General features: G+C 46.6%; 3 protein-coding genes across 3 annotated transcripts; 2 read left to right on the forward strand and 1 right to left on the reverse strand.

Moving 5' to 3' along the window:
- The first annotated feature begins 5,546 nt into the window (after nucleotides 1–5,546).
- On the forward strand, nucleotides 5,547–14,920 carry LOC120034002 (sphingosine kinase 2-like). Its single transcript, XM_038980401.1, has 6 exons — nucleotides 5,547–5,667; nucleotides 10,843–10,937; nucleotides 11,100–11,215; nucleotides 13,551–13,879; nucleotides 13,991–14,399; nucleotides 14,785–14,920. Exons 1-6 carry the CDS (start codon nucleotides 5,556–5,558, stop codon nucleotides 14,918–14,920), a joined length of 1,197 nt encoding a protein of 398 aa, XP_038836329.1. The 5' UTR covers nucleotides 5,547–5,555.
- Nucleotides 14,921–15,193: 273 nt separating this feature from the next.
- Nucleotides 15,194–16,743, reverse strand: LOC120034003 (antigen LPMC-61-like). Its single transcript, XM_038980402.1, has 2 exons — nucleotides 16,733–16,743; nucleotides 15,194–15,830 (listed from the first exon to the last, which is right to left on the reverse strand). The coding sequence occupies exons 1-2, from the start codon at nucleotides 16,741–16,743 to the stop codon at nucleotides 15,194–15,196; spliced, it is 648 nt and encodes a 215-aa protein (XP_038836330.1).
- Nucleotides 16,744–18,773: 2,030 nt separating this feature from the next.
- On the forward strand, nucleotides 18,774–20,022 carry LOC120034465 (serotonin N-acetyltransferase-like). Its single transcript, XM_038981038.1, has 3 exons — nucleotides 18,774–18,924; nucleotides 19,231–19,385; nucleotides 19,567–20,022. Exons 1-3 carry the CDS (start codon nucleotides 18,774–18,776, stop codon nucleotides 20,020–20,022), a joined length of 762 nt encoding a protein of 253 aa, XP_038836966.1.
- Nucleotides 20,023–23,971: the final 3,949 nt, after the last annotated feature.

Consider the following 23,971-nt stretch of genomic DNA (forward strand, 5'->3'; position numbering starts at 1 on the left):
AGTAGAGTGATTATACACAGCAAAGTTGATCAGTTAATCAGTTCCGTTAATTTGATCCCAGCCTCAGTACTTGTTAGTACTCACACCTACTCAGCCACCTCACCTCTCTGTTTACTCTTTTCCTCAGAGAAACACACTCACTAGCTTGCTTGTCAGACAGCCCTTCAGCATGAGTCAGGGTCACATCTGCCCACAGGCACTTAACCACAGCCACACACACACACACACACACACACACACACACACACACACACACACACACACACACACACACACACACACACACACACACACACACACACACACACACACACACACACACACACACACACAGGGCCTAAAAGGTTGTTTCCACAGAAATGACTCTGGGCAGCATGTTACAAAATATGACTTAGGGAATGGGCATCAAAGCTTTAATTATTAAATCAAAAACAATATTGAGCTGGCTCTTTATTTAGGGTCCTCACTGTTTCTGTAACCAACTTGGCTGGTGAAGATCACCGCCTGAAACAGAAGCCCTGTTCATACCTAGTTCTAACATGCGCCTTTTGTACTGATCTTGTCAGTATTATGATTGTGCCCACATTTTTAGACAGGTGTAGACAATGAAAAGACACATTGTGATTTGATTGTAATCAGATCTTCCTGGGGTAGTCAGGCACGGATTGTGTCTGGATATCAGTCAAGTGTAAACAGATCTGCAATGGTCAAACTATTTAAATTATCATTATACCAGCCTCAAACATCATTGACAGATACCACCATTGATTTACGGCATCAGTAATTGTCTTAAAATAAATACATTCATGTTATTTTGAAAGAATATCTGTCAAATAATTTGCTTACAGGGAGGCACCAGCTAATCTGGTCACAATGCGGACACAGTGAACGGATAAGAGACACATTTTAATACAATGTGTAGACACGACAAACCTTGATCACCTAGTTATTGGATCATATTGATCAGATCACATGTTAGCGCTAGGTGTAAACAATGCTATAATGAACCCTGTATGACTGCTACTGAAACTTTTGTAACTATCAAGCTCTGATAACCAACTTCAATTCGGATAGCTTTGCTTTCGTGCTGTATCCATGTGAAGGAGTTTTTTTCCTGTGATAAGTGAAACACCAAGCTATACAGTATTTCTAGTTGCAGTCCATAGGTGCACAAACGTACACTTCTTTTAATGTCAACTTAATATGTTTTCCATACCCAATTGTACCATAAATAGACCTAATAATGATAACCGGTCTTTGACTGATTAGATCACCTGTAAGCACATATGTTAGAGCCCACCTCTTACTGACCCAGGAACCATGGAAATGCTTCCTCGAAATATACTCTGAGGCTTCTGGGAGCTGAAGGCTTTTGAACAATGGGAGGCCCTATGTTTAAAACTAACGTTACCAAGTTAATGAGTAGACCAACGTCTAGTTTGCGTCTTTAGTTTTAGCCCCAAGCAACTATTAATGTACTGCTACAGGAAACTGAAGGAGTCAGGAGACAGGAAACACAGCAGAATACAGCAGAGCATGATATTGCTTACATGGAAATATCTCATGTTCTGTGGTGGTTAAGGCGGTGCTGAATTCCTACTCACAAGCTGTCAGGGGAGGATGTTAAACCGCCTCTGTATTTGAGGCACAAGGACTACAGCATTGGCTTTGACCCCTGAGGAGGCAGCGATTGTTCTGTCATCCCTGAACTGTTTTATTGAAGCCTTTATTTGGCTCATTGTATTGAGAGCATTTTATAGAGCTCATTTGACCTCACTTGAGTGGAAAAACGGACCCTAAAAGTTATGTACCAAACGGCAGCATCCACCATTGTGTCTGAAAGACATGAAGTCAGAGCCTTTAGTGTATAAAAGCCACATTGTGTAGTGTGAAGAAAAAAATACAATGGCAACCCTTTGTATGAATGGAAGAGTTGGCAAGATTGTGTTTTGATACTGTCTTAATACTGCTCTTTCTGATGGTTTTACACCTCACTTTGAGATATTTCGGTACCTCTGCTGTCCCTGCACAGGAGCCAAATGAGTAGGAGGTGCCACTCCAGGTCAGCCGGCTGGTAATTGGATTTCTGGGCAGGGACAGGGGAGGCCATTTCCGCTCAGACGGCACTGGGCATGAACCAGACAGAGGGGCCTTGTGTGGAGGGACAGTGGCACAGCAGGGTAAGGGTGTACTGGTGCCAGTCCTGTTGGCATGAGGCTACAGGATGGAATTCACAGGGTAGTGCGATGGCTGTTTCACTGCTCCCAAGGGTCCAATTAGGCCCATAGGACCGGTCCCAATGCCCAGCAGAACCGGACTCACATTCACTGGTGGGAAGTTGCTTCCGCATGTGGCACATGCAGGGTTCAGAGGATAATGCTCAACTGCCAACCTTGATCCGGTACTGATAATGTCTGACAAGGTTAATTTGCGTCTGAAGTACTACTCATAACCACAAACAAGTGTAATCTCTGTAAGGATGACCCCAATTAGTCGATTGGTCGATTGTTTGGTCGATAGGCTGTTGCTTGACCAAGATTTCTTTAGTCGAGCAGTGGCAAATATATATTTTTTAAATTATGTGGACTAATCCATTTTGAGGCCGCAGGGATGGCAGACCACAGTATCACCAGTAGTACATTTACCGTTAATTACTATAAATTCTCATTTGAAATGTTTGTTTGGTTATGGTAATTTATGTTAATACATTCAATATCTTATCATAATTACTGGTCCTGGGTGGCACAGCGGTCAAAAAGCACTGCACCGCATTACTGAGGCATCACTACAGCCCGGGGTTCCGATCCCAGGCTGTGTCACAACCGGCCGTGACCGGGAACCCCATAGGACTGCTCACAATTGGCCATCCGGGGTATGGGAGGGTGACCGGTGCGGCTTCCCTTGGCTCATCGTGCTCTAGCAACTCCTTGTGACAGGGCCGGGCGCCTGCAAGCTGACTCCGGTCATCAGTTGAACGGTGTTTCCTCTGACACATTGGTGCGGCTGACATCCGGGTTAAGTGAGCAGTGTCATAAGAAGTAGGTGGCCAGGCGGGTCATGTTTCGGAGGACCTTCGCCTCTCCCGAGCCAATTGAGGAGTTGCAGAGATGAGCCAAGGGACTTAATTTGGGGAGAAAACGGGGTAAACAAAATATGCTTGTGACAAACTGCCTGTTTAGGGTCGGGGCTGGTTAGTACTGGGACGGGAGATCGCCTGGGAATACCAGGTGCTGTAAGCTAAAAACTATATTATTTTTATAGTCTTGTCATTGTAGGAGTGGAAACGTTGTTGGCAGGGTGCACAACCTAAGTTTTGGTTTATTTCATTCCATTTCCGAGTTGTCAATTTATTCACTGTCTTTTGTTTGAAGCGCTTCTGTCAATCTTGAGTAAGTACATGCACCTGATTACACATAGAAGTAGGCCTAGGCTACCTGGCCTGCACGCAAATGTAGACCTATAAATGTGCCCATTTGGGGATCTGATACTATTTCTGATTGTCTTAACTGTCAATCTTGAGTAAGTACATGCACCTGATTACACATAGAAGTAGGCCTAGGCTACCTGGCCTGCACACAAATGTAGACCTATAAATGTGCCCATTTGGGGATCTGATACTATTTCTGATTGTCTTAACTCACCGTCACTGTGGAGTTTCTCAAAGTCATTTTTCCTTCGCCTCAAACAGCAAATAAACAAAGTCTGTTTTTACATCCATTGAGAATGACAATAGTTCCTTAACGTAGCCTAATTGAAAAATTTGCTCCCTTTTGATAACCACTCAGCATGAAAGGGTGAAAAAATCTCATGCTCTGATCCGGTTGAAACGTCATAAAATAAGCCTGCCTGATTACTTCTTATCCCTTGCGCAAATAGCCTACAGCTTTGTCTGTTTGGGAAACTCTGAGAGCCCAGGATATTTTTACATATTAGCAATGGCAATAGAAGTAATTTTTTTATTTGAATAATATTAATTTAGATAGAATTGTGATTAACCACATGAAATTGATTTTGAGACATGAGGACTTTAATATAAATTAAATGAAACTGTTCCACGAATATGTGCATATGAAAATCATAACTGGCACGCAGATCAGGAGAAATGGTATGATAACTTGGCACTCCAAATGGAAAAGGTTGCCAACCGCTGGTGTATCCTATTACCGGCAACTTCAGGAGCATAATGGCAGAATCTGCGAAGCCCAGCAGCAGCGAGAGGAGGAGGGTCGGGTCAGGAACAGGTTAGGCTTATTGATCTCTAGCTTCCTCTTTAGTCATTTGTGTGTCTTAATTTTTAATCGCAGTGCTTAAAGCATCAGACAAGATAAGTAGCCTGCATATAGTTGATTGTATTCAAACATAGGGTGTGTCTATAAATGGAAAAACACATGTTTTTAAATTTGGAGCAATCTATTGTTCGAAAGAACAGACGACTCTCGACTAAGATTTGTTTTTGTCGGGGACAGCCCTAAATCTCTCTTATGATTTACTATGGCCTCTGAGAAGACACTGTCCCCTGTGCAGAAAGACAAGGGCATCTATAGTAACTACAGTATCAGAGGCTAGGAGTTCATCCTGAGTTAAAAACAACTGTCCCTGAAATTATCTCTCATGGGGCTCTGCAACATCTGAACAAGTTCAGCCAGCTTTTAATTAATCCGTTGGTGTCTGGTAATAATTGTAAAGATAACCACATTCTCCGGTAGTTTTGTATACTTTTTAGCCAGTAGTTCTGAAAGTAGCACTCATGAGCCAAAAGTGGTCCCCGAAAATTGTGTTACCTCACTTATGTGCAGATATGTGCACCACGTCAATGCTTTCTCTCTCGCTCTGCTCTGTGTGCATCTTGCTAGCTTTCACTCAAATTGCGAGGGGCTGAAGCTCATTCGCTGCAACTCAAATTGCTAGGGGGCTGGCCCACCTGTGGGAAAATGTAGGGAAAATAGCGCAGCACAGAAAAGCTGTTGCTTTCAAACTAGGGATTTGTGGCTAATTTAGGTAAAACTGCAGATTGACACATCCAGCCCAAAGCGGCAGGTTTAAAAAATACTTAGTATTCGCCAAAGTTCCAGAGCATATCATCAACTACAACATTAGGCGAATGAGTTGAGGTGGCATGTGTTTTGTTTGACTTACATTTCTGGGGAAAAATAAGTGGGTCACAAAAACAATAACGTCAAGCACCATCTGTGAGTGAATGGTGTCACTGCCCTTGGTATCACTGTTTAATGCTATCTTTTTGAACAATGGTTTTCTGCCAAGAGATCTAGAGGGTAGAGACTCCTTTCATAACCACTTTGACATGTCTGAGATTGATGTCAGAAAAACATTTTGAAAGACAATGGAGAGTTGCATGATTGATGTTTCCTTGATACTAGAAAATTAAGTGGAGCAATTATTCCCTTGACAGCTTGAGAATACCAACTCACAAACTATTCTTTCTTCCCTCTTCTGTTTATCTACATCTCTCACTCTATTGCTCTGTTTTTCTATTCTCTCTCTCTCTCTCGCTCTCAGATGTGAAGTACTATGAGGTACGGCGGCCCTGCAGGGTCATGGTTCTGGTGAACCCCCAGAGTGGGCGGGGCCAGGCTCTCCAGCTTTTCTCTGGGCAAATCGAGCCCATGCTCACCGAGGCTTCAGTCCCCTACACACTGGTCATCACTGGTCAGTTCCCTACACATTGGTCATCACTGGTCAGTCCCCTGCACGTTGGTCATCACTGGTCAGTCCCCTAAACACTGGTCAGTCCCCTACACATTGGTCATCACTGGTCAGTCCCATACGCACATTGGTCATCACTGGTCAGTTCCCTACACATTGGTCATCACTGGTCAGTCCCCTACACACATTGGTCATCACTGGTCAGTCCCCTACACACATTGGTCATCACTGGTCAGTCCCCTACACATTGGTCATCACTGGTCAGTTCCCTACACATTGGTCATCACTGGTCAGTCCCCTGCACGTTGGTCATCACTGGTCAGTCCCCTACACACTGGTCAGTCCCCTACACATTGGTCATCACTGGTCAGTCCCCTACACACACTGGTCATCACTGGTCAGTCCCCTACACACACTGGTCATCACTGGTCAGTCCCCTACACATTGGTCATCACTGGTCAGTCCCCTACATATTGGTCATCACTGGTCAGTTCCCTACACATTGGTCATCACTGGTCAGTTCCCTACACACTGGTCATCACTGGTCAGTCCCCTACACACACTGGTCATCACTGGTCAGTTCCCTACACACATTGGTCATCACTGGTCAGTCCCCTACACACTGGTCATCACTGGTCAGTTCCCTACACATTGGTCATCACTGGTCAGTTCCCTACACATTGGTCATCACTGGTCAGTCCCCTACACACTGGTCATCACTGGTCAGTTCCCTACACATTGGTCATCACTGGTCAGTCCCCTACACACTGGTCAGTCCCCTACACACTGGTCATCACTGGTCAGTCCCCTACACATTGTTCATCACTGGTCAGTCCCCTGCACAGTGGTCATCACTGGTCAGTCCCCTACACACTGGTCATCACTGGTCAGTCCCCTACACATTGGTCATCACTGGTCAGTCCCCTACATACATTGGTCATCACTGGTCAGTCCCCTACACATTGGTCATCACTGGTCAGTCCCCTACACATTGGTCATCACTGGTCAGTCCCCTACACATTGGTCATCACTGGTCAGTCCCCTACACACTGGTCATCACTGGTCAGTCCCCTACACATTGGTCATCACTGGTCAGTCCCCTACACATTGGTCATCACTGGTCAGTCCCCTACACACTGGTCATCACTGGTCAGTCCCCTACACACTGGTCATCACTGGTCAGTCCCCTACACACTGGTCATCACTGGTCAGTCCCCTACACATTGGTCATCACTGGTCAGTCCCCTACACACTGGTCATCACTGGTCAGTCCCCTACACACTGGTCATCACTGGTTAGTCCCCTACACACACTGGTCATCACTGGTCAGTCCCCTACACACTGGTCATCACTGGTCAGTTCCCTACACATTGGTCATCACTGGTCAGTCCCCTGCACGTTGGTCATCACTGGTCAGTCCCCTACACACTGGTCAGTCCCCTACACATTGGTCATCACTGGTCAGTCCCCTACACACACTGGTCATCACTGGTCAGTCCCCTACACACACTGGTCATCACTGGTCAGTCCCCTACACATTGGTCATCACTGGTCAGTCCCCTACATATTGGTCATCACTGGTCAGTTCCCTACACATTGGTCATCACTGGTCAGTTCCCTACACACTGGTCATCACTGGTCAGTCCACTACACACACTGGTCATCACTGGTCAGTTCCCTACACACATTGGTCATCACTGGTCAGTCCCCTACACACTGGTCATCACTGGTCAGTTCCCTACACATTGGTCATCACTGGTCAGTTCCCTACACATTGGTCATCACTGGTCAGTCCCCTACACACTGGTCATCACTGGTCAGTTCCCTACACATTGGTCATCACTGGTCAGTCCCCTACACACTGGTCAGTCCCCTACACACTGGTCATCACTGGTCAGTCCCCTACACATTGTTCATCACTGGTCAGTCCCCTGCACAGTGGTCATCACTGGTCAGTCCCCTACACACTGGTCATCACTGGTCAGTCCCCTACACATTGGTCATCACTGGTCAGTCCCCTACATACATTGGTCATCACTGGTCAGTCCCCTACACATTGGTCATCACTGGTCAGTCCCCTACACATTGGTCATCACTGGTCAGTCCCCTACACATTGGTCATCACTGGTCAGTCCCCTACACACTGGTCATCACTGGTCAGTCCCCTACACATTGGTCATCACTGGTCAGTCCCCTACACATTGGTCATCACTGGTCAGTCCCCTACACACTGGTCATCACTGGTCAGTCCCCTACACACTGGTCATCACTGGTCAGTCCCCTACACACTGGTCATCACTGGTCAGTCCCCTACACATTGGTCATCACTGGTCAGTCCCCTACACACTGGTCATCACTGGTCAGTCCCCTACACACTGGTCATCACTGGTTAGTCCCCTACACACACTGGTCATCACTGGTCAGTCCCCTACACACTGGTCATCACTGGTCAGTCCCCTACACACTGGTCATCACTGGTTAGTCCCCTACACACACTGGTCATCACTGGTCAGTCCCCTACACACTGGTCATCACTGGTTAGTCCCCTACACACACTGGTCATCACTGGTCAGTCCCCTACACACTGGTCATCACTGGTTAGTCCCCTACACACACTGGTCATCACTGGTCAGTCCCCTACACACTGGTCATCACTGGTCAGTCCCCTACACACTGGTCAACACTCAGTCCCTTACACACACTGGTCATCACTGGTCAGTCCCCTACACACTGGTCATCACTGGTCAGTCCCCTACACACTGGTCATCACTGGTTAGTCCCCTACACACACTGGTCATCACTGGTCAGTCCCCTACACACTGGTCATCACTGGTTAGTCCCCTACACACACTGGTCAACACTCAGTCCCCTACACACTAGTCATCACTGGTCAACACTCAGTCCCCTACACACTAGTCATCACTGGTCAGTCCCCTACACACTGGTCATCACTGGTTAGTCCCCTACACACACTGGTCATCACTGGTCAGTCCCCTACACACTGGTCATCACTGGTTAGTCCCCTACACACACTGGTCAACACTCAGTCCCCTACACACTAGTCATCACTGGTCAACACTCAGTCCCTTACACACCTACCTGCTTGAACCCTATTATCGCACTGCCCTGATTGCTTGCACACACACACACACACACACACACACACACACACACACACACACACACACACACACACACACACACACACACACACACACAGTGTTTGACTGTTTGGCACTGCCTTGTTGGATCCCCTGCTCCCAGTATTATATACTCTCAACTGCTTTTCACTAACAGTAGCAATGAGTTCAAAGTCACTGAACTCTGCATAACCTTTCACTGAATAAAAGTCAGGTATCTTTGAGCAGCAGGAACAATCCAAGGAGCCAGAAAGACTTTTAAAAATCCCTTCAACTACATATTAACACCACCACCTATACTTCACCATCACCCAGTATAGCTGACAAGAAGCTATCTCTGCCAGCGTTACAAACCATCACCCGGTATAGCTGACAAGAAGCTATCTCTGCCAACGTTACAAACCATCACCAAGACACCTATGAGTTGTTCAATGCCTTCTTAATCTTTGAAACAACTGAAAAAGGAGAGAACAGAGAGAGAGGAGAAAGAGTGTGAGTTCAGTCCCAGGGGACATGGGGAAGGTTAGCATCTGGGTGGTGATGAACAAAGACAGTCTAATTACCGACAGTCGGCGTGACGATGCCGACCTGGGACTGCTGGGAGCTGGGGCTGGGAGAATATGGGTCACCAGAGGCTCTCTCAGCTAGCGCTCAGCTAGCACTGCTCCCCCTCCACTGCCTGGGTACTGTAGCTAGCCTGTCTGAGTGGATTAACCAGCGCCACCTCGCTGCCCTGCCTGCCTCCACTTAGAGAATGGAGCCCTGCAGAACTATCATGTCACCTACTAGTCTCTGCCAGAGGACTAAGGCACACTGAGAGGATCGTCTTTCAGCGAGGGGGTGAATCTGGGGTTTTCTGTGGTGTGTGTTCATGTGCTTGTGTGCACCTGCATGTGTGTGTCTCCCTCAGAAACTGAGGGAGCTCATGTGGAAAACAGTTCAATGTTCAAGTAGCTATGTATTCAGGAACTGAAAGCAAAAAAACGTTATATTGGGCATGCGGTATCATCCTAACCCAAAAGGGACCTTGATTCATATCACATTAACAGAGAGTAGCTACCAAGCTATAGCTCATCAGAAGAGAGGATTACGTAAAATCCAGAAAGTCAAGAGATGGTGAGGTAGCCCCTGTCTATGTGTGTTTGCATGTGGCACTGACCCCGTGAATAAGGAGAGGGCTGGGAAGTGCAGCCTCAGCCTCCAGCCAGCAGCATAGAGTGCTGAGTCAGCCGCAACAACCTCCCTCTGCTTTTGCCTGACAGCACAGGACCACATCACTCCGCTGTCAGTCTCCCCATACATACAAAACAGCATGGACTTAAAGGTAACTCAGTGGGTGAGGGAGGGCTAGGGGACAGATACATGTTATGCTAGGAGAGGAGGAGGAGGAGAGGAGGAGGAGAGGAGGAGAAGAGGAGAGGAAGAGGAGGAGGAGAGGGGGGTGGATGTAGTAATGGAGTTTTTTCTGGTCATTTTTCAAACCTCAAAACATACGGTAACTCAAGCAGAAAAGTAATGCCCTTGTGATGACAATGCCTCAACACACCCACACAGACACAGGCATAGACACACACAATTGCAATAACAAACAAACACAGTACTGCCTTTAGCAGAGCTGATATTTGCTGCAGAACACGAGTCTCAGCTGGCAGAATGGTGCTAGACAGTGTGCTTAGGGGGGATCCAATAAGACCCCCTGCAGCGCGACTGTCTCAAGGACATCTCCAATAAAAACTCCACTAAACAAACAGAGTCGGCCCCAGTCGTCACATTAACCGTCACAGCAGTGGCAGATGTTTGCACTAAGGCCTGGCTGCTTTGAAGACTGCCATCGGCCAGTTGAATAGCCACTGCATGGTCTAATGTGATATGTATGGACTGATAGAGGGAAATTGAATCTCTTTTCTCTCCCATCCCACTGATCCCTCCCTGGGGGCTTCTGGTGAAGGGAGGCCATCTCTCGGACCTTATTCTCGCTCTCTTTCCTCCCTCCTTCTCGCTGTCCCTCTCTCATGGTGTTTCTCTCTGTCCCACATAGAGCACCAGAACCATGCGAGGGACCTGGTGAGAGAGACTGATCTGTCACAGTGGGACGCTCTGGTCATCCTGTCAGGAGACGGGCTGCTGTTCGAGGTGCCAAAAGTATAGACACTGCATGAACACATTTCCAGCATAGCTAACTTGTCTAAAGTTTCCCTAAGACTGTTTGAATAAGCAGTGGGGTTTGTGGGGTACAACTCTCAGTTGGAGGGTCATGGCCTGATGCTGTTTGTGTGTGTTTGCCTGTCCGGTCAGGTGTTGAATGGTCTTCTGGAGAGAGAGGACTGGGAGGAGGCCATCCAGACCCCATTGGGCATCTTACCAGGGGGCTCGGGCAACGCCCTGGCAGCCTCCGTCCACCACTACACTAAGTAAGTCCACTAATGAGACATTTAAATGCATAGAGTACAGTAGAATGGAATGCGATAGGAAAACTGGCCTGGACAAAGAAGGTGATTTATCCCTTTTCTATGGATGTAATTATCTGACTGGGCAGATTAGGCACATTTCTTCGAGAGACAAGGGAGAGAGATAGTGTCTGCTTCAGCTTCACACTTCATAAAGTCCAAGGAGAGTCATTATTTGACGGTTGCTGATAGCTACTTTTAATGGAGTGATGTAATGGGTTCTAGAGCAACTAGAAATTCAGTGGACTACTACTGAGGTAGTGTCTGGACCGCCTTTATTACTGCTGTTTGTGAAATATGAGCCACCTACATATACAACATCAACAGAAAAAAAAAAAAAAAATACACAGCGAGTTGTATAACATCAGATATCTATCACAGTTGAATAAAGGTTTGCAACCTATGAACAACCCTAACCCTAACACCCCTGTTCAACCCGAACCAAGCTAACCCTAGCCACAACCCTTACCCTAGCCACAACCCTTACCCTAGCCACATCCCTTACCCTAGCCACAACCCTTACCCTAGCCACATCCCTTACCCTAGCCACAACCCTTACCCTAGCCACATCCCTTACCCTAGCCACAACCATTACCCTAGCCACAACCCTTACCCTAGCCACAACCCTTACCCTAGCCACAACCATTACCCTAGCCACAACCCTTACCCTAGCCACATCCTAGCCACAACCCTTACCCTAGCCACATCCCTTACCCTAGCCACATCCCTTACCCTAGCCACATCCCTTACCCTAGCCACAACCCTTACCCTAGCCACAACCCTTACCCTAGCCACAATCATTACCCTAGCCACAATCATTACCCTAGCCACATCCCTTACCCTAGCCACAACCATTACCCTAGCCACAACCCTTACCCTAGCCACATCCATTACCCTAGCCACAACCATTACCCTAGCCACAACCCTTACCCTAGCCACATCCCTTACCCTAGCCACATCCCTTACCCGAGCCACATCCCTTACCCTAGCCACAACCCTTACCATAGCCACATCCATTACCCTAGCCACAGCCATTACCCTAGCCACAACCATTACCCTAGCCACAACCCTTACCCTAGCCACATCCCTTACCCTAGCCACAACCATTACCCTAGCCACAACCATTACCCTAGCTACATCCCTTACCCTAGCCACAACCATTACCCTAGCCACAACCATTACCCTAGCCACATCCCTTACCCTAGCCACAACCATTACCCTAGCCACATCCCTTACCCTAGCCACAACCCTTACCCTAGCCACAACCCTTACCCTAGCCACATCCCTTACCCTAGCCACAACCCTTACCCTAGCCACATCCCTTACCCTAGCCACAACCATTACCCTAGCCACATCCCTTACCCTAGCCACATCCCTTACCCTAGCCACAACCCTTACCCTAGCCACAACCCTTACCCTAGCCACATCCCTTACCCTAGCCACAACCCTTACCCTAGCCACAACCCTAACCCTAGCCACATCCCTTACCCTAGCCACAACCCTTACCCTAGCCACAACCCTAACCCTAGCCACATCCCTTACCCTAGCCACAACCCTTACCCTAGCCACAACCCTTACCCTAGCTTCATGTCCACACCCCAGTTCAACCCTAACCCCATTATCTTACAGTCAGACAGTGAAGATGGTTATGTTTAAAGTACTGTAACTGTCCAGCGTTTCCAGATCTCTATGAAATATGACCTATAGTTAATTACAATATGAGTTAAATAGTGTTCCTTCCAAAAAAAAATGTAATTAAGAATGTTAAAAAGCAGCTTTTCTGTGTTGGAATGGTGTGGGTGTACAGTGTACCGGTCATTAAAAATATTAATGTGAGTAAACTGCTGATTGGCCAGCTCATCCTCCTCTAGACTGCTGATTGGCCAGCTCATCCTCCTCAGGAGTATGACATCATACTCTATGAGGAGATAGCAAGCCTTTTTGAAACGGTCACTTTGAGTTTTTCTCCAAGTTATACTTTGGCCACAAAAACGAGTATAGGACAAGTCAACAACATTATTTGGGTATGAGTTAGCAGAATATGAATTTAAAAGTGAGATTTTCACTGAACAGTTACTTTAAAACAATGGGATTAGGATTTAACCGGCTTGTGGACATGAACCTAAGGTTAGGGTTATGGCGAGGGTTAGGGTTACTGCTGTAAGTACAATGTATTACCATTCTAGAGTTAGGGTTAGGGTCATTACTTTTAAGTGAAGGAGTAGCTCCGGCTCAATTGAACCACAGACTGATACCGAACTGCCCCAGTCTACTGTGAGCTGACTGCTACTCCCTGCAGGTCTCCCCCGGCCTGGGGTAAGGAGCTGCTGCTGAGCTGTGGCTTCCTGCTGTGTAAAGGCCTGGTGACTCGGCTGGACCTGGTCTCTGTCCACCTGGCCTCCAGCCAGCGCATCTTCTCCTTCCTCTCCCTGGCCTGGGGCTTCGTGGCCGACGTCGACATCGAGAGCGAGAAGTACCGCCTCGTTGGCCCCATGCGATTCCTGGTGGGTACGCTGATGCGCCTGGCCTCCCTCAAGGTATATCAGGGTAGGCTGGCATACCTGCCTGCTCCTACCTTCACACCCCAGAACTCCTCCCTCTGCTCCTCTCTACCCTGTGGGCCCAACAGCTCCCCCAATCAGAACTCTCGCCACAACCACAGCACAAACTCCAACCACAACACCGCCCACAACTCCTCCAACATTGCCATCACAACCATGAGGACCGAGCCCCAACCAGTCAACCAGAAGGGGCCTCCTGACTCGCTCCTACCAGCCTTAGAGCAGCCGGTGCCTGATCATTGGACAGTAGTGAATGAGGAAGACTTTGTACTGGTATTGGCCATGTTCCAGTCCCACTTGGCTGAGGACCTGTTTGCCGCCCCTGGGGCCGCAGCAGACGACGGCTTCATCCACCTGTTGTACGTGCGTGCAGGCATCTCCAGGCTAGCCCTGCTCACACTCTTCATGACCATGGAGAAGGGGGGCCACCTGGCTATCGGCTGCCCACACCTTGTGTATGAGAGGGTGAAGGCCTTTCGCCTGGAGCCTCTGTCCCCCGAGGGAGCGATCACTGTGGACGGGGAGATGGTGGAGTACGGGCCAGTACAGGCCCAGGTTCATGAAGGAATCGCCAGGCTCATCTCAGGCTGAGAATCTACTCGGAGAGTCTGTCCTCCCCACAGCTCTGACTTCTCACTCCCTTTCTTACTCTGTCTACTGTATATACAAAGTGCCAAAGACATTATATCAGCCTTTGGAAAATCCCCCCTCTTTTTTTCTACAGATATAGATACTGAATGTCTCTGTGTCCTGTTGTTTAGAGATCCTCCCTTTCCTCTCCATGCTTCATTCAGGGTCAAAGCCATGGGTGTTCTTGCAGCTGGCTGGTCTCAGCTAAGAGTGTGTGTGTATGATAGTGTGTTGTGAGCGGTGTGTTTAGTAGGGAGGAGCCCATGGCTGAGGAGTACCTTGTGTGCTCCGCTGTCTGACTTAATAAGTGTGACACACGTGAAGAGAAGCACATTCTTCTGTCCCGCGAGGATGTGGCAGGCAACCAGCTCTACGCCCGCTGTCTAGCCCCGGGGTAATCATTCTGTGGAGGATGAGACACGGGCCTGACATGAAGGTCTTCCCACCTCATGATATACTGTTCGAGTCATGGATGTAGGTTCTCTATGGAGAAGCACAACGTTGGAGAATGCAGCATTGTAGACCTCCACCAATGATATTAGGTTACTCTTCTCTCTCTCTCATCAGTGAAAACCTCCACTTTACCTCTTCGTTTAATGGATGGGGTGGAAGGGGTTAGGTGCTAGTGAGGTTGTGTTCAAGCAGCGTGGAGGTTCAGGAACCTGGCCAGCTGAGGTTGCCTTCTTATATATCTTGCCTGTCTCCTACCCTGCTGCTGCTGCAGCTCTAGCCAACCTGCTTCTTGCTGCTGCTACAGCTCTAGCCAACATGCTTCTTGCTGCTGCTGCAGCTCTAGCCAACATGCTTCTTGCTGCTGCTGCAGCTCTAGCCAACATGCTTCTTGCTGCTGCTGCAGCTCTAGCCAACATGCTTCTTGCTGCTGCTGTAGCTCTAGCCAACATGCTTCTTGCTGCTGCTGCAGCTCTAGCCAACATGCTTCTTGCTGCTGCTGCAGCTCTAGCCAACATGCTTCTTGCTGCTGCTGCAGCTCTAGCCAACATGCTTCCTGCTGCTGCTGCAGCTCTAGCCAACATGCTTCTTGCTGCTGCTGCAGCTCTAGCCAACATGCTTCTTGCTGCTGCTGCAGCTCTAGCCAACATGCTTCTTGCTGCTGCTGCAGCTCTAGCCAACATGCTTCTTGCTGCTGCTGCAGCTCTAGCCAACATGCTTCTTGCTGCTGCTGCAGCTCTAGCCAACATGCTTCTTGCTGCTGCTGCAGCTCTAGCCAACATGCTTCTTGCTGCTGCTGCAGCTCTAGCCAACATGCTTCTTGCTGCTGCTGCTGTAGCTCTAGCCAACATGCTTCTTGCTGCTGCTGCAGCTCTAGCCAACATGCTTCTTGCTGCTGCTGCAGCTCTAGCCAACATGCTTCTTGGACCACCTCCTTCCTGACACACAAACACACAGGCTTGACTCTCCCTTTCAGATCTGGAGCACTTAGCAAGGAGGGGGATGGTCTCGTCTGCTACATATGATCCCTTTCTTCTAGCTGTGTTAAGATTGTACTCCGTCCTCCTTCACAAGATTTTGGAGCCATCAGCACCTAATGTGTCCTTATTCTGAAGCTTTATGGGTGAATGAAAAATACTAGCTGATAGAACTACAAGCAGTTGAAGAAGATACAGCACATTGTCGATTTTTATGAACGGTTTTATTGTAGATAAAATAATATAAATATTTCTGTTGTTTTCTGTCCAAGCACACACTAAGAAGGGAAACAGGGTTTTGCACTACGCAGCACTGCATGGGTCAGTGGGTTTTGCACATTGACTCGATCAATAAGAGTTGGAGCGACCAGGCCAGAGTGCTGTGCTCTCTGCTGGGGCCTTTTTCTTGTCAGGGCGGAGATGATGAGCTTAGTGCACTGGAGCAGATGTGAGCATTATCATCAGTTCTACTCGCACCAGTTCATGCCAGGTTGGGTTCACCCCAGAGATATAACAATTACTGGTTTAACTAATCCTAGAGCCCACACTTGGTTTGGTTTGGATCAAAATGTCATATGGGTGGAATGGTTTTAATGTACTGTATAATGAATCTAAAAGGATGCTTAAAATGACTCTTCCTGAAGGTATGCTGACTGCAGATGTGATATTAACTTCTCCCATTCTGATTTCAATCTTCCATTTCTGTGCCTGTACCTTACTTTGATATACCTTTAGATAAATAAAAGTTCAAGTTTTATTTGTCACATGCACAAGTACAGTGAAATGCTGGATAAATAATTTATGATAAAAATATTAAACATACTGTACGGTACCTTTTACCCCATACATACCTATCTACCTACCTAATCCTCATGTGTCAGGCTCTGCTGGTGGTGTTGACAAGGTCATAGACCATGCATACACAAGTAAAAGCACATATCCAAATTGAGAGATTAGCTATGCAAATTATTTTAATGTGGCCCGTTCTGGGACGCCTCACTGCTCTTTATGCAGTGTGAGGGGTCCCCCTAGTGGATTTACCTTAACCAGTCATTGCAGTGCAAGTGGTGGAAGTTCTGACAAAGTACTTGCACATTTGTTTCTATGGTACAACAGTAGTAATGTATAAAATCTTATGATAGCTCACTTTCATTCATTGTATGTTTGGTTGCATTGATTCACTAGCATACTGGTATCCAGGTTATGAAAACAATCACTTATCATATTTCCATCTGAATATCAAAAACCTGCATTTGAATCACCTCTGGTACGGTAGCTCATGCTAGACAGTGTATACTGAGTATCATCTCTCCTCAACCGAATATAATCTCTCCTCAACCGAACAGACAAGCGGACATCCATTGCTGACCCTGGCTGACCCTAGTGACTGTTATGTAATATGTACAAAAAACAACCGGTCTCAACACATCTGAGTGGAGTAATTGCAATTGTGTTGAACTACTGTTATCTTCTGTGTCCTGTACCCTTGTCTGGTAGGGTGGACTGTGGAGTGACTACATCATAGTACTGTTATTAATATTCAAATACTGCTGTAGTCTTCTCATTGCATTCATGTCATTTTTTATGTCATCATTCCTGTGTAGGAGAGAGATCTATATTTTTCCAGTGTTTCATTTAGTAAGAACCACAACTAAATACATGAATCATGCTGTATCGACTGTCTGAATGGTAATAAAATTCCCAAATTCTTCAAGAGTTCTGTCTTGTTCATCATTAGCAACCATCTTTTCCAGAGAGCATCAACAATGTTAATTGTCTTTTTAGTTTTTATATAAAGTGAAAATGATAATCCAGGGGTTAATATTGTCCATTACAGGTGTTGTGTATTTGAGGGTGTATTATAGTTCTGCTTTTAGGACCAGACTAATCTTATCTTTATGATAGCAGTGTTTCAGTGTCAGTACTGCTGATAGCTTCTCTCCCTCTAACCATGGATACCCATTCTAAATATCCACCTGTTGAGAGAGTAACCACTAAATAATATCATTTGTAGGCCTATACTAAGGAGACCTGTATAGAGAACTTGGCTGGAGCAAGAGTTGACCACAATTACTCCATGCCTACTATATCTCCCAAATATACAGGAGAATATCCACTTTGCCATGTGTCAGTCAAACTCAAGGGATGACGATAGAAGCTAATACGTCGAGTTGTGGAAACAATTTCTATAATCTGTCACGTGACATAGTAATAATCACTGGCTTTATAATGAAGAGGTGGACGTCTTTCAGGGCACGCAAGAGAGAGAGGAGGGAGGAGATAACGAGAGGGTGAGATAAGACAATAAGGCAGGTAGAGAGTGTTCGAATGAGATTGCATCAGGTAAGTAAAGCAACGTTATTTTCAGTTACAGTGCTCTTGTCGGTTACCATATCATTTCAGAGTATCTGCATATGAGTATCTGCACATGATGGCAATCAAATAGCGAATGGCAGAGGAAAAAACATATTGTAAATGCATTACATTCAGTGTGTTAATTCTCTATTCTGTGTTACATTAATTCTCTAGGCAATTAATAAACAGGTTGTCACAACACTGCCATTTGTGCGTAAAGCAGCTGACCTCAGGTCGCTTAATTTCTGGTTCTAGTTAATTGCTCTCCACTCCCCCTCGCTCCAAATTCTATTATTTCATTCATGAGCACCGACGTCGTACTATTCATATTCTAAATGGTAAAATGACTCACATCTACATGGACCACATCCTATAAATACGGATTCTACTCCCTCTTGGTCATCTGTGCACAGGCTGTCCCAACAAGAGGAGGAAACTGAAGATTAACCCTCGTGTAACAGCCAAGAGAGAAGACTTGCGCAAACAAACAACAATAGAAGGAACAGAAGAATATCGAAGTAATCCAACTGGAGTTATAAAAGTTGTAAAATGTCTCTAGTGGGCGCCCTGCCTTTCCTGAAACCGCGCCTTTCCCCTTCTGTTTCTCCTGGGCGCCAAAGAAGACACACACTGCCAGCAAGTGAGTTCCGACCGCTCAACACGCAAGATGCCATCAGCGTGTTCGAAATCGAGAAAGAGGGTAAGTTGTCCATAGATTCAGTTCTAAATGTGTGTATGTATTATGTGTTATGAATTAATGGCACGAATATACAATGTATGAGCGTTATCAGGGGTACTCAAGTCACGCGTAAAACTCGTGCCAACAGCCTCTCCTTGGGCTTTACGCACGTTGACTGGGCTCGCTAGTCTGTCTCTTGATTTCCATAACACTTTGTATTAATCCCTTGTTATAGGTTTAATGCACTGATACGGATCCGCCTTGGCATTCTTAAATACAGTGAGTTCAAAGATGATGAAAACGTGTGTCTCTCTTTTCCTCCGCCAGCCTTTATCTCTGTGTCAGGAGACTGCCCGCTCCACCTTGATGAGGTGCGTCATTTCCTCACGCTGTGTCCAGAGCTGTCCATGGGCTGGTTTGAGGAGGGGAGACTAGTAGCCTTCATCATTGGGTCCCAATGGGACCAGGACAGACTCACCCTAGTAAGACACCTATGATGTTATATCATTTCCTATTGATTCATAGGTCATTTACTCTATATCTTCCTGTGTTTTTATTAGCTCACTGATCGTTTTTCGAAATCAGGTGCTCTGTATTACATCACCGTACACATTATTGAATGAACTTTACTTGAGCTACATTTGCATTTTTCCTTTGCTGCAGGACGCCCTAACTCTTCACAAGCCCAAAGGTTCCACAGTTCATATCCATGTGCTGGCGGTCCACCGGACCTTCCGGCAGCAGGGCAAGGGCCCTATCCTGATGTGGCGCTACCTGCAGTATCTACGCTGCCTGCCCTATGTGCGCCGTGCAGTGCTCATGTGTGAGGACTTCCTGGTTCCCTTCTACCAGAAGTCTGGCTTCAAGGTGCAGGGCCGCTGTTCCATCACGGTGGCATCACTGACCTTCACAGAGATGCAGTACCCTGTGAGGGGCCATGCCCTGATGCGGCGCAACAGTGAAGCTATTGGTTTTCCTCAGACTGTGTTATTATTGGAGGAACAGACTCAGAGGCTTGAGTCTGTGTTATTATTGGAGGAACCGATTCAGAGGAGTGAGTCTGCATTGTTATTGGAGGAAGAGACTCAGAGGACTGAGCCTGAGCCTGCGGATGTGTAAATCTTTTTTTACTGAGTAAGATATTAGATTCCTGCTGTACATATCAACTATGATGTAAAATAAAGTGATGTAAACATTTACATTTATATCTAAGATGGTAGTCTAAAGTGCACACCATACATGCATGACCAATGCAGGGAGTCTTTAAGCTTTATCACAATGTTTTAATTTCAGATACCTAACGTTATTTAATATGTGACTATTTCAACGTTAACTAGCTACATGCTAATGAATGTCAGAACAAATATCGTGTGACTTCTGTCTGTGTGAGATTATATTTTTACTGCAAATGTTCCCGTTTTATTTATTGTAAGTTTTGTCTGAAGGTTTGGGTTGCAAGCCCCCTCCTCTCTGACGGTATATGGACTGACGTCACTGACTACCAGGCTTAGCAGCTCAACCGTGCCTCTTTATCTCTATTAGTGGGCATTAGGTATACTGTAAACGTCTGAGGATTTACACGAGGATCCTTTCATTGGACTGCCAGTAGATCTAGTGACTTAACAAGCCCGTTTTCATACAATGAGAAAAGTAGGCTACATCCACACCAATTCTGTCACGTTCCTGACCTGTTTTCTGTTGTTTTGTATGTGTTTAGTTGGTCAGGGCGTGAGTTGGGGTGGGTATTCTATGTTGTGTGTCTAGTTCGTCTGTTTCTGTGTTCAGCCTAATATGGTTCTCAATCAGAGACAGCTGTCAATCGTTGTCCCTGATTGAGAATCATATAAAGGTGGCTTGTTTTGTGTTGGGGATTGTGGGTGGTTGTTTCCTGTCTCTGTGTTTGTGTTCTGCACCAGATAGGACTGTCTCGGCTTTCACGTTTGTTGTTTTGTAATGTTTATCGTTTATTGTTTAATTAAACATGTTGAACACTAACTGCATTTTGGTCCTCTCCTTCATCCCAGGAAGAAAGCCGTTACAAATTTGGATTAATTTGTTACTGAAACGGTTTGTCTATTCATTTCCCTTTGGGTCATATGTGCAGAGTGTTAATCAAACCATGTAATATCTTCTCTTACTCCACCAGAACCTGTCTTACCCTTGAAACCAATCATATCTTAAATATGTTTTTGTACTGTTTTTGTTATTAAAAAATATAATAAAGATGATAATGTATTAACTTTCTGAGCATGTTCAATTTGGATGACTTCAGTATAATAATGAAATTTATTGTTGATTCATTTAACTATATTTATTCATAAGAATACACAACATCATATGCATACTTTGTCTGTTTTTACACATGCAGCCAAATTCTGATCTTTTGCAAAGTTATTGGTCCAATATGTGGGAAAAGATCCGAATTGGGCTACCTGTGTAAACGCAGCCTAACATTTGTCACGACCCAGAACTAAAGCTTGCGTGAACATGGCCAGCTACTGGACAGGAAAAACTACTGGATAGCAGCTTTCAATCTATAGCTAGAGGACTCCTGATATCTCCAGGCGACTTCAACCTACTTACATCTACCTTCGGTTAATTTCTTTCCACCTCTTTCTTTCCTCTTCTGGCCTCACCCTTTCCCGGACCCCTCCCACTCACAAGGCAGGCAATACGCTTGACCTAATCCTTACTAGAGGCTGTTCGCCTACTAATCTCACTGCAACCCCCCTCCAGGTCTCAGATCCCTATTTTATTTCCTTTTCTGTCTCCCTCTCCTCCTCCGACCCAACCCACTCAGCCCCTACCCAGATGGTCATGTGCTGTCACAATCTTCGCTCTCTCTCTCTTCCACTACTCTATCCTCATCTATCCTATCATCTCTCCCTTCTGCTAAATCCTTCTCCCTCCTGTCTCCTGATTCTGCCTCTTCAACCCTACTTTCCTCCCTTTCCGTATCTTATGACTCGTACTGTCCCCTTTCCTCCCGGCCGACTCAGCCCTCCCCTCCAGTTCCATTGCTGAGAAAATTATTGCGAGCATACAGAGCAGGACGAAAATCGAGAAAAGCTAAACTTATGGAGGACCTATCATCCTTTCACTCCCTCCTCTCTACATTTTCTTCCTCTGTATCCGCTGTGAAAGTCACTTTCTATCACTCCAAATGTAAAGCTTCTTCCTTTAACCCTAGGAAACTCTTTTCCACCTTCTCCTTCCTCCTTAATCCTCCACCCCTTCCTCATCCCTCTCTGCAGACGACTTTGTCACCACTTTGAAAACAAGGTTGATGACATCAGCTCCTCATTCACTCAGCCTAGTGAGTCTATTGGTCCCACTGACACAGAACAACTACGCTACGCCTTAACCTCTTTCTCCCCTCTCTCTCCAGATAAAATCCTGAGACTAGTGATGTCCGGCCACCCGACAAACTGCCCGATCAACCCATCCCCTCCTCCCTTTTCCTGACCATCTCTGTGGAGACCTTCTCCCCTTCCTCACTTCCCTCATCAACTCATCCCTGACCACTGGCTGCCTCCCCTCTGACTTAAAAATGTCCAGAGTCGCTTCCCTCCTCAAGAAACCCTTGACCACTCTGACATCCAAAACTATAGACTGGTATCCCTTCTTTCTTTTCTTTCCAAAACAATTGAGCGTGCTGTCTCTGACCAACTCTCTCGCTAGCTCCCTCAGAATGTCAGTCAGGCTTCAAGACAGGTCACTCAACTGAGACTGCTCTCCTCTGTATCAGTGAGTCTCTCCTCACTGCCAAAGCTGACTCTCTCTCCTCTGTTCTCATCCTCCTCCTAGATCTGTCCACTGCCTTTAACACAGTGAACCATCAGATCTTCCTCTCCACCCTCTCAGGGCTGGGCGTCTCAGGCTCTGCACACTCTTAGATTGCATCCTACCTGACAAGCCGCTCAAACCAGGTGGCATGGAGAGGATCTGTGTCTGCACCACATACTCTCACTACTGTTGTCCCCCAGGGCTCGGTTCGAGGCCCTCTCCTTTTCTCTCTATACACCAAGCCACTCGGCTCCGTCATATCCTGACATGGTCTCTCCTATCATTGTAATGCGGATGACACTCAATTACTTTTCTCCTTCCCCCTTCTGACACCCAAGTGGCGACACGCATCTTTGCATGCCTGGCAGATATCTCAGCTTGGATGTCGGCCCACCACCTCAAGCTAAACCTTGACAAGACGAAGCTCCTCTTCCTCCCAAGGAAGGCCTGCCCACTCCAAGACATCTCCATCATGGTTGACAACTCTACGGTGTCCCCCTCCCATAGTGCAAAGAATCTTGGTGTGACCCTGGACAACACCCTGTCGTTCTCTGCAAACATAAAAGCAGTGACTCGCTCCTGCAGATTCATGCTCTACAACATCCATCGAGTATGACCCTACCTCACACAGGAAGTGGCGCAGGTCCTAATCCAGCCACTTGTCATCTCCCGCCTGGACTACTGCAACTCTCTGTTGGCTGGGCTCCCTGCTTGTGCCATCAAACCCCTGCAACTTATCCAGAATGCCACAGCCTGCCTGGTGATCAACCTTCCCAAGTTCTCCCATGTCACCCCGCTCCTCGGCACGCTCCACTGGCTTCCAGTCGAAGCTCGTATCCACTACAAGACCATGGTACCTGCCTACAGAGCAGCAAGAGGAACTGCTTCTCCCTACCTTCAGGCTATGCTCAAACCCTACACCCCAACCAGAGTGCTCTGTTCTTCCACCTCTGTGGTTGTCCCACGGACATGCACTAACTGTAAGTGACAAAAATGTAAAGTGCAGGGGCTAACTTTTGACTCAAATTGAAAGTTACAGATTGTTATAATTCCTGACTGTGAGTTTCGGTGAGGGTGAAATAGTAATTTTTGGAATTCAGTGGAAATAAAGCACTGACTGCCATATATTAGTGTTGTTTTTTTACATTAAGTGTATTATTACACCTGCTTAAATTGATCATCTCTCTCAAGGTGGTATTTATTGGAGAGAAGGCAAAGTATTGCAGAGTACTTTTTGCCAAATAAAGCATACTGTCACCCTGTCAGTCTTCATCCACAAACC

The sequence above is a fragment of the Salvelinus namaycush genome, chromosome 41 (assembly GCF_016432855.1).
Source record: "Salvelinus namaycush isolate Seneca chromosome 41, SaNama_1.0, whole genome shotgun sequence".
NCBI classification, from domain to species: Eukaryota; Metazoa; Chordata; class Actinopteri; order Salmoniformes; family Salmonidae; genus Salvelinus; species Salvelinus namaycush.

Excerpts from the sequence above, each read along its gene's own strand:
- LOC120034465 (XM_038981038.1), top strand. The coding sequence starts at position 18,774 with ATGTCTCTAGTGGGCGCCCTGCCTTTCCTGAAACCGCGCCTTTCCCCT. Across the intron at positions 18,925-19,230 it reads GTTCGAAATCGAGAAAGAGG|CCTTTATCTCTGTGTCAGGA; the intron begins GTAAGTTGTCCA and ends TTCCTCCGCCAG. Across the intron at positions 19,386-19,566 it reads ACCAGGACAGACTCACCCTA|GACGCCCTAACTCTTCACAA; the intron begins GTAAGACACCTA and ends CCTTTGCTGCAG.
- LOC120034002 (XM_038980401.1), top strand. The coding sequence starts at position 5,556 with ATGGTTCTGGTGAACCCCCAGAGTGGGCGGGGCCAGGCTCTCCAGCTT. Across the intron at positions 11,216-13,550 it reads TCCGTCCACCACTACACTAA|GTCTCCCCCGGCCTGGGGTA; the intron begins GTAAGTCCACTA and ends TACTCCCTGCAG. Across the intron at positions 14,400-14,784 it reads ATCGCCAGGCTCATCTCAGG|CCCGCGAGGATGTGGCAGGC; the intron begins CTGAGAATCTAC and ends ACATTCTTCTGT.